This window comes from Sorex fumeus, unplaced genomic scaffold, assembly GCF_029834395.1.
Source record: "Sorex fumeus unplaced genomic scaffold, SorFum_2.1 ptg000061l, whole genome shotgun sequence".
Classification (NCBI taxonomy): Eukaryota; Metazoa; Chordata; class Mammalia; order Eulipotyphla; family Soricidae; genus Sorex; species Sorex fumeus.
In genome coordinates this window covers 9228398-9241091 of record NW_026606118.1, presented here as the reverse complement: position 1 = coordinate 9241091, position 12694 = coordinate 9228398, and the positions used below count along the sequence as shown (strand labels likewise).

The following is a 12694-nucleotide window of genomic DNA, read 5'->3' as shown; positions in this document are numbered from 1 at the left end:
TGCATGCGGCCAACCCAAGTTTGAGTCCCCCGACATCTCATATGGTCCCCCGAGCACCACCAGGAGTTAATTCCTGAGTGCCCAGCCAGGAGGAAACCCTGAGCATTGCTGGGTGTGACCAAAAAGTAGCAAGCAAACACACACACACACACACACACACACAAATACACACAGGATGCCTGGTCAGCATAAGACCCTCCATGACCCAGCCTGGGGATGCCTCTCCCACCCACCCACAGTTCTTGCTTTTCTGTGACCCACCATACTGACTTTCCTCCATCACTCCAAGCCTAGTTACTCCTCAGGTCTTCCCTCAAGCCACAATGCTCTTCCCTCTGCACTTCCAATGAGGGTGCCCTCCCGCCACTCACTCCCGATGGCATCTTCCCTGGGACTCCATCCAAAAGAGGCTCCCCACCTATCACCATCCTTCTCCCCACTTCCTCCTGTGAGTGGATGAGGAGAGGTCACTCTCCTGTCGTCTGTTCTACTGCTCCTGACATCGCTGTTCGTCATCCCTCATCTACCAAATTAATTAGGTCCCAGCGAGAGCCCTGCACCTAGAACACAGCTGCATTTCGAACTGGTTATCACGATAAGGGCCCGCCATCTGCCTACAGAACCCCAGTAACCTCTTCAGAAACGGCATCTGCACTCCTGTGTTCATTGCAGCACTGTTGACAAACACCTGGAAAGAACCCAAGCATCCCAGAAAGGACGGCTGGATAAAGAAAATCCTGGTACATAGACAAAGTGGAATACAACTCAGCTGTCAGAAAAGAGGAAAGCCTGAAATTCCACCCCTGCATTGGTGGATCTGGAGAGGATCGTGCTGGGTGAAGCTAGAAAGAGAACGGCAGAGCCAGAGTGATAGTATAATGGGTAAGGAGCCGGCCTTGCATGAACCAGGGTTCAATCCCAGTATCCTAATATCCCTGAGCACAGAGCCAGGAGGAACTCCTGAGCGTTGTCAGAGGTGAGCCAAAAACAAAAAAGGAGAGAGGCAGACACAGAATGAGCTCTCTCACACAAGGGAGACAAAGAAACCTAGTAGGGAAGAACAAATGCCCAAAGGCAACAGAAACCAAGAATGGCTCTTCAGTAGGAAGCTTACCACAGGGGGCATGGGGGGACTTGGTTGGAGGAAAGAAAACAGGGACAATGGCAGAGGGATGTGGACACTCTGGGGGAGGGGTTGTGGGGGGTGGTGGTCTGTGTATGTAAGGACCCAGATTCTTTTTTTTTCTTTTTGCTTTTTGGGTCACACCTGGCAATGCCCAGGGGTTACTCCTGGCTTTGCTCTCAGGAATTACTCCTGGTGGTGCTCAGGGGACCATATGGGATGCTGGGAATCAAACCCGGGAGCCCTACCTACCGTGCTATCGCTCCAGCCCCAAGGACCCAGATTCTTAACAGAACTGTAAACCACCCATGGTGCCTAAAATAAGATGAAGGAAAAATAAGATAAGGGTCTTCCAGAAATCTATAGGAGACCACCTCTCCCCAGGACCCACCAGATCCCGAGAGACGGGAGAGAAGAGCCGGAGGAAGCCAGTGCGGGAGGACAGCACCAATGCGGCCCGAGCTCACCCGCTGGCCACAAGAACGGAGATGGAACGCACATAAAGCCAGCATGGAAAGGGGACTGCCGGCCCCAACCCCGTTAGAATATTTAAACAACAACAATGCAATGACACTCCACATGGACTTCGAGTATTATGGACCGGCCATTAATAAGAGTGTGAGCATTTAAGTGTGGTGCATTGGGCCAGGGCTGGAGCAATAGCACAGTGGGTAGGGCGTTTGAATTGCACACGGCCAGTCAGCCGACCCGAGTTCGATTCCTCCACCCCTCTCGGAGAGCCCAGAAAGCTACTGAGAGTATCTCGCCCACACAGCAAAGCCTGACAAGCTACCCATGACGTATTCAATATGCCAAATGTAGTAACAAGTCTCACAATATTACTGGACCCGCTCGAGCAAATCGATGAACAACAGGAGGACAGTGCAGTATAGTGTATGCAATATTGGGCCAACTGCCTTTCCTCTCGGACTCTTTGGGTTTAAAACCCTGCAAGTTAGTTACGCAGAGGAGAAACTAAGGCAGGCTTGGAGAAGACAAGGTCCTTCTTCAAACTTCCAAACCCATCAGTGTCTGGCAGAGACTCTGAACCCAGAATGACTTTACTTCCACGTCTAGGTTCTTCTCTGCCACAGCTGTCTGAACTCCTCTCCCAAAGGCATTCAAGTGCTAAGGCTTTTAAGACTCCAAGGCGAGACAAAATGAGGCCACAAAGGTTGCAGCTGTTGCTGAAGAAAGCTGAGAATGTCTATATACCACGGTGCCGACTGCGTCTGACAAAACCACGGCCATATGACACTCAAGATAAAAATAAAGGACCGAGGGGCTGGAGAGATACTACAGCGGGGAAGGCATTTGCCTTACACGCGGCTGGCCTGAGTTCCATCCCCGGCCTCCCATCTGGTCCCCCAAGCACCGCCAGGAGTAATTCCTGACTACAGAGCCAGGTGTAAGCTCTGAGCATCACTGTGGTCCCCAAACCAAAAAATCAATAAAAGATCAAGAGCTAAAAGGAGAAATAATTCATGCCATTAATGAACTGCCTTATGAAACAAAACAATCAGCAAAGTGCAATAAAAGAAATGAGGAACAGACAGTTCAGATGCTTAAAGGGGAAGCTCGGTATTAAGAAAATGGAGTTCTGCTTGGGAGAGAAAAGACAAAAGAGGGAGAGAGGAAGGAAGGAAAGAGAGGAGAGATGGAGGGATACAGGCAGGGAAGAACCAAAATGGAAGCACATTGGTCGGAGCAGGAAGTAGCAGTTGGCAGAACAGAGAGAAATGTGGGGCCCAGCCCCCGGCCTCTGGGCCCTGGAAAGCTCATTCAGTGCTCGAAAGTCTCAATGCCCCCCCCCCACACACACACACACAGAGATGCTTCCCAAGTAAATAAAGCTGAAGAACTGGTGGTGAGCACAGAAACGGAGCATGGCTTGTGCATGGAATGAAAACGCCAACAATCACTTGAAGGAGTAAAGGGGAACAGGAAGAAGAGACGAAGGCCAACACCTACTCCCGAATGTCCAGCCCTACCTGGTGACTTAACACAGAAGATTATTTGGGTCTTTTCCCATCACCGCCACCAACCTCTCTCAAATCCCAGCTAAGTGTTGCCAAGCCCATGTTGTCACCCAGCATGGCTGTGTGAGCAATAACAGGGGCGTTTAGAATGACTTGGGGGGCGGGGAGCAGTACCCTCTGTGAAAATGAGGGGGGCTCTCTTCATGTAACATGTTAACAGCAGACACGCCACTGATGACTCGCATTTACATGTGGCTTAAGGAGTACAAATTGCAACACTGGCATCAACATCTTAGAAAGCAGAGGTTGGGGGGAGCGGAGTTTATTTTTTGTTTTGTTTTCTAATCAGTTTAACAATAACTCACATCCTTCGGACCAACTTCGGGCTGGAGCCATAGCACAGCAGTAGGCAGTTTGCCTCGCACGCAGCCAGCCCGGCCGAGCCAGGTTCGATTCCTCCGCCCCTCTCGGAGAGCCCAGCAAGCTACCGGGAGTATTTCGCCCACACGGAAGAGCCTGGCAAGCTACCCGTGACGTATTCAATATGCCAAACACAGTAACAAGAAGTCTCAAAATGGAGATGTTACTGGGCCCGCTTGAGCAAAAAAAAAAAAAATTGATGAACCTGGGAGGACAGTGTTTGGGTTTTTTTTTTGTTTTTTTTTTTGTTTTGTTTTGTTTTCTACAAAGGGAGCAGTAGGCCACGTAAGTCTGGAGGCTCTGGGTTATAAGACAGTGTGATGGCAAAAAGAAGTCCTTAAGAAGTCCTTAAGACCTTAAGAAGTCCACCAAGGCCTCTGAAGCCACCCTTTAATCTCACTGACCCCTGGGCCACCCCATCCCACCCTCAATACACATCTCCTTTCATTAAAACAGGAGTTGTTGTGAGAACTCTTTTAGACCCTCACCATACGCATGAGATCACAGGGAAATGTCTCATTTCATTCGCTGCGAGTGACCTGATGCTGTTGCTAGGTGGTTCTTATTATAAATATTAGCACACACCCCTCAATTGCTTTATTTTGCTCTAATTAGTGACCGAGTCAAGCATCCTCAAATTAAAAGTCATCACCCCAGATGGCAAATACAACAAGAGCATGTGTCAGATCAGATAGTGCGGAAATGCGTTTGCAGCTCTGGGCTCAGTCACACGTGCTCCATCCCTGGGAACCTTGAGCACGACTCAGGGCCATCAGGCAGGCTGTGCATTGTCTGCAACTCAACCAGCTCCCAGGGGAAGGGCCCGGACCGCAAACCGGCCAGGGGTCAGCAGACAAACACAGGACCCAATCCACATGCCACGCTCACTCAAGTCTACTGATGATGATAAGCCAGATAAGAGATCAATTTGAACTTGTGGTCGTGGCCAAACGCGACCCAGCAGGCCAGGAACCAAAATGACTCGCGGCATGTCCTGCCCCGTGACTGGCTGACAAGGGGCAAAGAAATCTCCGAAATCTCTGGACCCTGGAATGGTTAGAATGAACCTGAAGACACACCCCACCACACACAAACCACACAGACCTCTGTCCTGGAGCTATCGGATGAAAGAGGAGAGGAAGTGATAAAGACAGGTAGCAGTCATTAACTAGCCCTTACCCCATCGTGCTTACAATCTCACAGTCCGGGGGTGGAACTGGGGTCTAAACCCTGAAACCCTGGGATGGGAGCGATAGTACAGCAGGTAGGGCGTTTGCCTTGCACGAAGCTGACCCAGGTTCGATCCTTGGCATCCCATAGGATTCCCCCAAGCGCGGCCAGGAGTAATTCCTGAGTACAGAGCCAGGAGGAACCCCCGAGCATTGCTGGGTGTGACGAAAAAGCAAAAAATACATAAATAAACCCTGAAACCCAGGGATGGGCAGACCCTCTCCCCTGAGCCCTGCCACATCTGGCCTGGGCAAGGCTGGCCACCATGCAAAGCACACAGTGACTCCTGAATTCTGACCCCCTGATAGTCTCTGCCTCCATATCTTCATTTCTAGAAGGACGGTGCTGACAACTCCTGAGGTTTCTCTGAGAAATGAATGTGGGAAGCAACTGGCAGTGTCTGCCACATAAGAAACACTTGGAAGGATGAGGAAGAAAAGTTGGGGGCCAGAGAACGAGGGTGAGCAGCTCTGTGCACTGTTTTGCTCAAGGGGCTCAGGTTCAATCCCCAGCCCTGCCTGCAGGGAGACTCTGGAGGGAACCCCTGGGAGATGGGAAAGCCTTAAACAAAGGGAAGCGTTTTCTAACTCTCCTCACTGCCCCAAGGAAAAGCTGGCCCTCTGCCTCGAGTGAGAGGCTGCAGGCGAAAGCCAAGCAGGCCTGGGGGGCAGCGTTCCAGATGGAACTGGCAGGGCAGGACGGAAGTGCGGGGCACGTGGCCAGCGGCCCACAGCACACGGGGCTCCAACACTAACAGAAAAAGGCCCCAAATGGGAGGTCCCCTAAGACTCGCCAGGCTGAATCCACGGAGCCACCCCGGGGCGAAGAGGCGCCCATAGCTAATCACTGTGGAGCCAGGGCAAGGCACCCGTAAACCCCACAGACTCAGACCTCAGACAGGAAAGCCCCCTTGACTGGGGAGGAGGGGGGGAGTCGGTGGGAGGGGAGACAAAATGCACGACACAAAGCTGCCCAGAGTGACCGTGCAGGGCCCACAACTGATCTGATGCTCGTTCAGTGGCTTTCTGGACGCGCTGGGTTAACAGCAAAGCAGAACACGGCAGTCTACTTCATCCTGCTTCAAGACACCCCCGAGGCCTCCAGGAGGGGCCCCCACCTGCCCAGGGGTATCTGGCAACACAGCGAGCAGCCCTCAGCTCGAGCTGAAGCCTGGATCTCCCATCTGTCCAGGCTGTGCCTGGGGGAACGGTCGCAGGAACGAAAAGCAGCACTTTCTACATGGGGGGGAGGGGGGCCGCAGATGGCACAGAAGTGGCAGACCTTGGAGCATCTTACGGAAAAACGCTTCGAAGGAAAAGCAATACCTGGGCTGGAGAGATGGTACAGGGGGTTAAAGCTCTTCCCAGCACCACCTCTGACCCCTCAAGCACCTCCAGGGCTCGGTTCTGGGCCCTGCAGGGCATGTGTTCCCCCAATACACCACACACACACACACACACACACAGAAAATTAGCACCTGAAAATCAACAACTGTGTCAGATACTAGTGGTCACTAACCAGCTCCTAATTTCTTCCTCCTGGCTGACCAAAATCAAAGTCTAACTTGTTCAGGGGCTGAGAAAGCACCTGTGGCACTGCACTGTCCTCCTGTTGTTCATCGATTTGCTCCATCGTGAGACTTGTTGTTACTGTGTTTGGCATATCGAATATGTCACAGGTAGCTTGCCATGTCACGGGTGAATACGTCACAGGTAGCTTGCCAAGCTTCGCCATGAATGCGAGATACTCTCAGAAGCTTGCCAGGCTCTCCGAGAGGGGCAGAGGAATCGAACTCGGGTCAGCCGACTGGCTACAAGGAAGGCAAACTCCCTACCCGCTGTGCTATTGCTCCAGCCCTTGTTAAGCTGAGGAAAGCACCTAATCTTAAAACAAGAAGACCCTACTACCCAGCCGCCCTTGCGGCCTGAGGGCACCAGATCACGTTTCTGACAAGCCAGGAGACAAGGGATCAGCTGATAGATATTCCAGGGGTGCTCCTCCATAGGAGGGACTAGGGAATCCCCTAGGATTTGTCCGCAGAGATCCTGCCATGAAGCAACCACCTTGCATTCAGGGGAGAAGGACACATATGAAGTTCCAAGCCACGGCACAGGATAAGGCTAAGTGGGTCTGATGATGGAGGGGCCTGCCCTGTTCTCCAAGCCAAACTTCCCTCCCCTCCCCCCAAAAGACCAAAATTCCTATATGTTTACTCCACTGTAAATTGAGTTATCTCTCCCCATTCTTAACTTTGGAAGACATCCTTTGCTTTGCAAAAAGTGGTACTGAAAGGCAAGGTGCCAAAACCTAGGACTTCATTTGATTTACAAATAACTTGCCTGATAGAGACAGAATATGCAAAATAAGGCACTGCCTAGGCCGAGGAACTTGCTTCAGGAGAAACCGCAAGATCTACTCTACCAACAGGGAAAAGACCTTCTGGGCCCCACTCCAGGAAGGAGGAGGAGTGGAGCAGAACGCTGACCACCAGGCTGCCACCTCCCAGCTCTGTGGTACTAAGCACTAAGGCCAGGCTTAGTTCTTCTGTGCCTCAGTTTCTTCAAACACAGAACAGAAAGAACAGTTCGTACTGCAAAAGGCAGTCGTGCCTATTAAATGATTCATCCTTGCCCGAAGCTCAGCCTTGTGGATGCCCCACTGCTAAGCCACTAAGGTGATGAGAACATTGGTCACCACGCAAACCTAGGTTCACTGTCACTGTCCTCCTGTTGTCCATCGATTTGCTCGAGCGGACCCAGTAACATTGTGAGACTTGTTACTGTGTTTGGCATTATCGAATACATCACAGGGAGCTTGCCAGGTTTTGCCATGCGGGCGAAGATAGTCTCAGTAGCTTGCCAGGCTCTCCGAGAGGGGCAGAGGAATCAAACCCGGGTCGGCAATGTTGGCTGGGTGCAAGGCAAACACGCTACCTGCTGTGCTATCGCTCCAGCCATTAATAAAAGGTAAAGGCCCTCCCGTTGATCTTCGATTTACTCGAGCAGGCCCAGTAACGTCTCCATTGGAGATTTTGTTGTTACTGTGTCTGGCATATCGAATATGACACGGGGAGCTTGCCAGGCTCTGCCGAGCGGGCAAGATACTCTCGGTAGCTTGCTGGGCTCTCCGAGAGGGGCGGAGGAATCGAACTCGGGTTGGCCATGTCGGCCGCTTGTAAGGCGAACGCCCTACCTCTGTGCTATCGCTCCAGCCCCCAGTCATTAATACAAAATAAAAAAAAAAATTGGAATGAAAGCTAGGTAAAATAAGTAGATTTTAGGGACCAGAGCAATAGTACAGCAGGTAGGGCATTTTCTTGCATGTGGCCAATCCAGGTTTGATCCCTGGCATTCCACATGCCCACCCATGTACTGCTAGGGATAATTACTGAACATCACAGGGTGTGACCCGAAAAAGCAAAAAGAAAAAAAAAAAGGATTTTACAAATAAATAATGCAAGTCATTCATTCTGTTCCCAGTTCCCATCCACCTTTGCCCTAACGCATGCATGTCTGCCTTAATACGCCAACAGGAGTACAAATTCAGGTTTTAAACCTAAGACTTCCTATAGCGCACAAAACTACAAACTCAGGCACTTGTCAAGACTGGCAGAGTCTGCATGAAGAGCTTATTATGAGTAGGATATATCTATAAAGTGGAGAAGAGCTTCGCAAAGACAGCCAAAAACAGTCTTTCTTCTAAGCAAATAAGTTTGCATCAATAGTTCATTCAAAAAGCGATACTTTCACTTCATTAGCAGGAGAAATCTTGCCACACAATTTTGGAAGAGGGTCATCCACCAGTTAGCCACACACTTGCTCTTCTCAATCTTTTGTAAATTTTTACAACAGAGAAAATATCCAGGTCATTCTATGAGGCTGTACTTAGGGTCCCCCCCAGAGGCACACGCGTTCCGTATAAAGTTGCCAAGTGCTAGCCACAGGTATGTAATCGAATCGGTCTCCAGTGCTCCTTGGCACCAAGACTCGGAGCCACCCATTAATTGCTCTCTCGGGTCAGTAGGAAATTTTCCCCAGATGAAAGGCGATCTCTGTGGAGTCATAACGTCACAGCCACTGGACACCGACCACATTTTAGACTGTTCTTCCTTTGACATGCTAAACAAACCGAACAGGATGTAAATTTACACTTCCCCTTCTCCCCATCCCAAAAGGGACCTGAAACAACAACAACAGAAATTTTTTAAAGACACAAACCAGGAGGGTGTGAAGATCACACCCCATAATCTTCCTGTGTGCCTGTTACCAGTTTTCTGCTTGTGCACTATCAAGTGTGCTGGCTGAGACTCAGGAAAGTCAGCATGATAAACTTGTAACCCCTTGTTGGCAGCTGCCAGGGCCAACAGAAACACAATGCCAGGCCCAGATGGGGGCCAGGTGTGGAAGTTTGGAAGGGAAGGAGCCGCATTTGAGAAGGAAAAGAGGAGAGAACACGGGTCAAGTGGATTTCGGTAAGAAAATGGAGTCAGCCCAATTGATCCCGATGCTTTCATACATGTAAAGTGCATTCTTCATTCCCACGGTGTCTATTTTTCTCTCACAGCCCACTAACAACCAGCCCCATTTCTAGAGCTGCAGGCCCTCGGGGTGGCCAGAGCGGCTCTCCACATCCAAAGCTGCTGAAATCATCCGTTGACGTTGCTCTGGGTTGGACATACCAGCCGAACAGATCAACACCCCAGATCTGGGCAAGGGTCCAGACAGGCAAGGCAAGCCCGTTTCAAAATAGGGTCTGGGCAAAGAGTTTCTAAAGCGTGTGTTTTGTGCCAAGCACTGACAATGCAATTTAGCCAGGCACCCCTCAAGTCCAGAGGAGTGCCTCACGGAGCACTGTTTGGGTCTTCGTCGTCAGGAGAGCCTGGCAAATTCCACTCCCAGGTTAGTGGGCATCTCTCCCTGTCCTCTCCTGCCCTCCTCCCAGAGGTGAGGGCATCAGGGGACATGCCCCTAACGCTTTCGCCCCCTCACCCCATATTCCAGGACCCCCCTCCCACATGGTCCATGGGTCCTGCCCCCAACATGAGAGATGAGATGGAGACATGCTGGCCAGCCATGGGTGACAGGTTTGAAGATGGCCTGGTCTTACCCGCGTTACCTACCTCGCAGGTCTACTGTTGATGACCAAGGGCCATAACAGAGAGCGAGTTCTTAGCAAACTGTAAAGCGCTACACAATGCTACTTATTAATATTGGGAAAGGCCACCATTCCTCACCTGGAAGAGCAGATAGAAGAGAAAACAACAGTAACTTGACAGACACTGCGCTAGCTGGGAGGGGGTGAGGACCGCGGGGCCAACGGGCCTGTGCTGCGGGGTGCCTGGGGGAACGGTCCCTGCCCTCCGTCAGTCCATCCGCAGGAAGCCGGGCGCACTCACAGGCCGGTGAGTCAGCTGGAGAAGCAGCTCAGACACCCCTAAGACACCCCCATTCCCCACGCCCAGAGCTTTCCAGCGTCCCAAACACAACTGAAGGGCATGACAGTGGCTCAGAACACTTCGCTCTCTTTCCCCGGGCTTAATCGTGGCCTATTATCTGTGGCGTCAACGGGGGTCCCCGTGCTTCCTGCGCCCGGGGCTTGTATCTCCAGGCGGCCCAGGCCTCCGGATTGGTTCTGGGGGTGCCGTCTCGCCTTCTCACCCACCCCCAAATAAGAAAGGTTGGGTGGCTCCCCGGGACTCCCCTGCGCGCTGTTCCCGGCCCGCGGCACTTGGGAGGTCCAAGCGCGGTGACCCACACAAAGGCAGCTTGTGCCTCTGCACCCCGGGACGCGCAGGCAGAGCTGGGGATTGGGGGGCTAGTGGAGGGGGGTGGTCCCGCCACGCAGGGGCCTCCCGGGGTTCCGAGATGGGCCTGCCCGGCCCGCGCCCGCCGGCCGCACCGAGGGCTGGAAAGCAGAGACTCGCGTCCCTTCGGCTTGTCACCGCGCGCACCCCGAGAGCGAGAAGGGACAGGGGCGAGGGGCGCCCCGGCCACTCGACGAGGATGCGTGCACGGTCACCGCGCGGTGTTGCAAGGCAAGGAGGGGGGGTGCGTGCACCCCGGAGACGTCAGGGCACCCCGATCCCCGCTGCCCAGGCCCCCACCCCCCGCCTCTTACCTCGGGTCCAGTCCACCACTTGCTTGGGGCTCCACTTGGTCACGGGGTCCATGGTGGCCGGCGTCGCTCGGGACGCGTCTGGCGTCGGCGGGAGGTGGTGGTCGCTGGCCGGCGCCCCGCGGCCGGGTCACCGCTGCATGGCCACGCTCAGCCTCCCCGGGCCCGCTCGGCCTCCAGCGGCTCCTCCTCCGGCGCGGGGACGCGGGGACGCGGGGACGCGGGACCCCCACCCCCGCCGCTGTCCCCGCCCGGCTCCTCCTTCCCCGGGGGTCCCCCGCTCGGCCGGCGCCCCCACCTTCCCGCCCGCGGCTCCCACCTCGCCGCCCGCGCCGCCCCGGGGGCTGGGAGGAGGCGCGCGCTCGGGTTACAAAGTTTCAGCTCGGGCCGCGGCCGCGGAATAAAAAAACGGGGGGCGGGGCCCGGCGCCCGGGGAAGCTCGTGGGAGGGGGTGGGGCCGCCCCAAGCGGCCGAGGCCGCTGACTTGCGCTCTCCCGGCCCCGCCGGGCTGCAGAAAAACCCAGAGGACACCCGTGCGCCCCTCCCCGACAGCCGCTGGGGCCCGGGGACTCTAACGACGTGCGCCCCCCCCCGACAGCCGTTGGGGCCCCTGCAAGCTCGCGACGTGCGCCCCCCGGAGAGCCCCTGGGCCCCCCGCAATCTCGCGACGTGTACCCCGCCCCCCGACAGCCGCTGGGGCCCCCTGCAAGCTCGCGACGTGCGCCCCCCGGAGAGCCACGGGGCCCCCAGCAAGCTAGCGACGTGCACCCCGCCCCCCGACAGCCGCTGGGGCCCCCCGTAAGCTCGCGACGCGCGCCCCCCGGAGAGCCCCTGGGCCCCCCGCAAGCTCGCGACGTGTGCCCCCCGGAGAGCCACTGGGCCCCCCCGCAAGCTCGCGACGTGTGCCCCCCGGAGAGCCACTGGGCCCCCCGCAAGCTCGCGACATGTGCCCCCCGGAGAGCCACTGGGCCCCCCGCAAGCTCGCGACGTGCACCCTGACCCCCGACAGCCGCTGGGGCACTAGGAAGATCGCGACAAGCCCCCCACCCCACCCCCCGCCGACAGTCTCTGGGGTCCCCGCAAGCTCGCGCGCTCGTGGGAGCAAAACAGTCGAGTGTCTCCGCGGCAACCACGCGCGGTCCACTCGGGATGGAAGAGGGCACCCAAGCCCTGCCAGGCTGCTCGCTGCGGTGGGATGCCCGGTGGGCATCGCTCTAGCGCTCCGTGGAGCCCGTCCTGCGTGGAAAGGCCTTTCAGGGAGATTCGGGGTTCGGGGTGGAGAGTGGGGGTGGGGGGCAGAACATGAGCAGCAATATGGCAAAATGCGCCCCTGAATGGATCAGGATTAGAATCAGGGTTGGGTTGGCGTTTGGTGGGGGATGGGACCGGGGCGCACACCTGGTGCTGGTGGTGGTGGTGGTGGGTTGGGGTTTGTTTGCAAAGGCGCCCACACCTGGTGGTGCTCAGGGCTCTGAGCTCAGGAATCACGCCTGGTGGGGGCCCAGCGGGGGTCCCCTTGCGGTGGGGGGACTCGAACCCGGGCGGCCAAAGGTAAGGCTAGCGCCTTACCTGCCGTCCTAGCTCTCCAGCCCTCCAGAACAGTTAGTTAAGGTTTCTTTGGGGTTTTGTTTTGTTTTGTTTTGTTCTGTTTTGTTTTTCGCGTTATCTCTCGCCAGATCCTAACACTCCCTTTTGCTAAGTGAACGAAGGCTCTTTCGGATTAGCCAGAAACGGTGAAGGGAAAGTTGGGCGGCCGCCAGAATTGTGCGCCAGAACCGGGCGCAGTTTCGGACCGACGCGGGCAGAGGATTCGGTGTGGGCCGGGGTT

General features: G+C 55.0%; 1 protein-coding gene across 2 annotated transcripts in view; it reads right to left on the bottom strand.

Annotated features, from left to right (window-relative positions):
* The window catches only part of CNKSR3 (CNKSR family member 3), a 108977-nt gene extending 97731 nt beyond the window's left edge, over positions 1 to 11246 (bottom strand). The window contains exons 1-2 of one of the 2 annotated variants that reach the window (XM_056125881.1): positions 10870 to 11245; positions 9872 to 9985 (exon numbers count right to left, since the gene is read on the bottom strand). Coding sequence is in view for 1 of the 2 variants with exons in the window: in XM_056125880.1 (XP_055981855.1) it covers positions 10870 to 10921 (52 nt within the window). In the remaining variant the exon portion in view is untranslated. Of the gene's footprint in view, positions 1 to 9871; positions 9986 to 10869 lie in introns of both variants that reach the window. The other variant, XM_056125880.1, reaches the window with a different exon arrangement.
* Positions 11247 to 12694: the final 1448 nt, after the last annotated feature.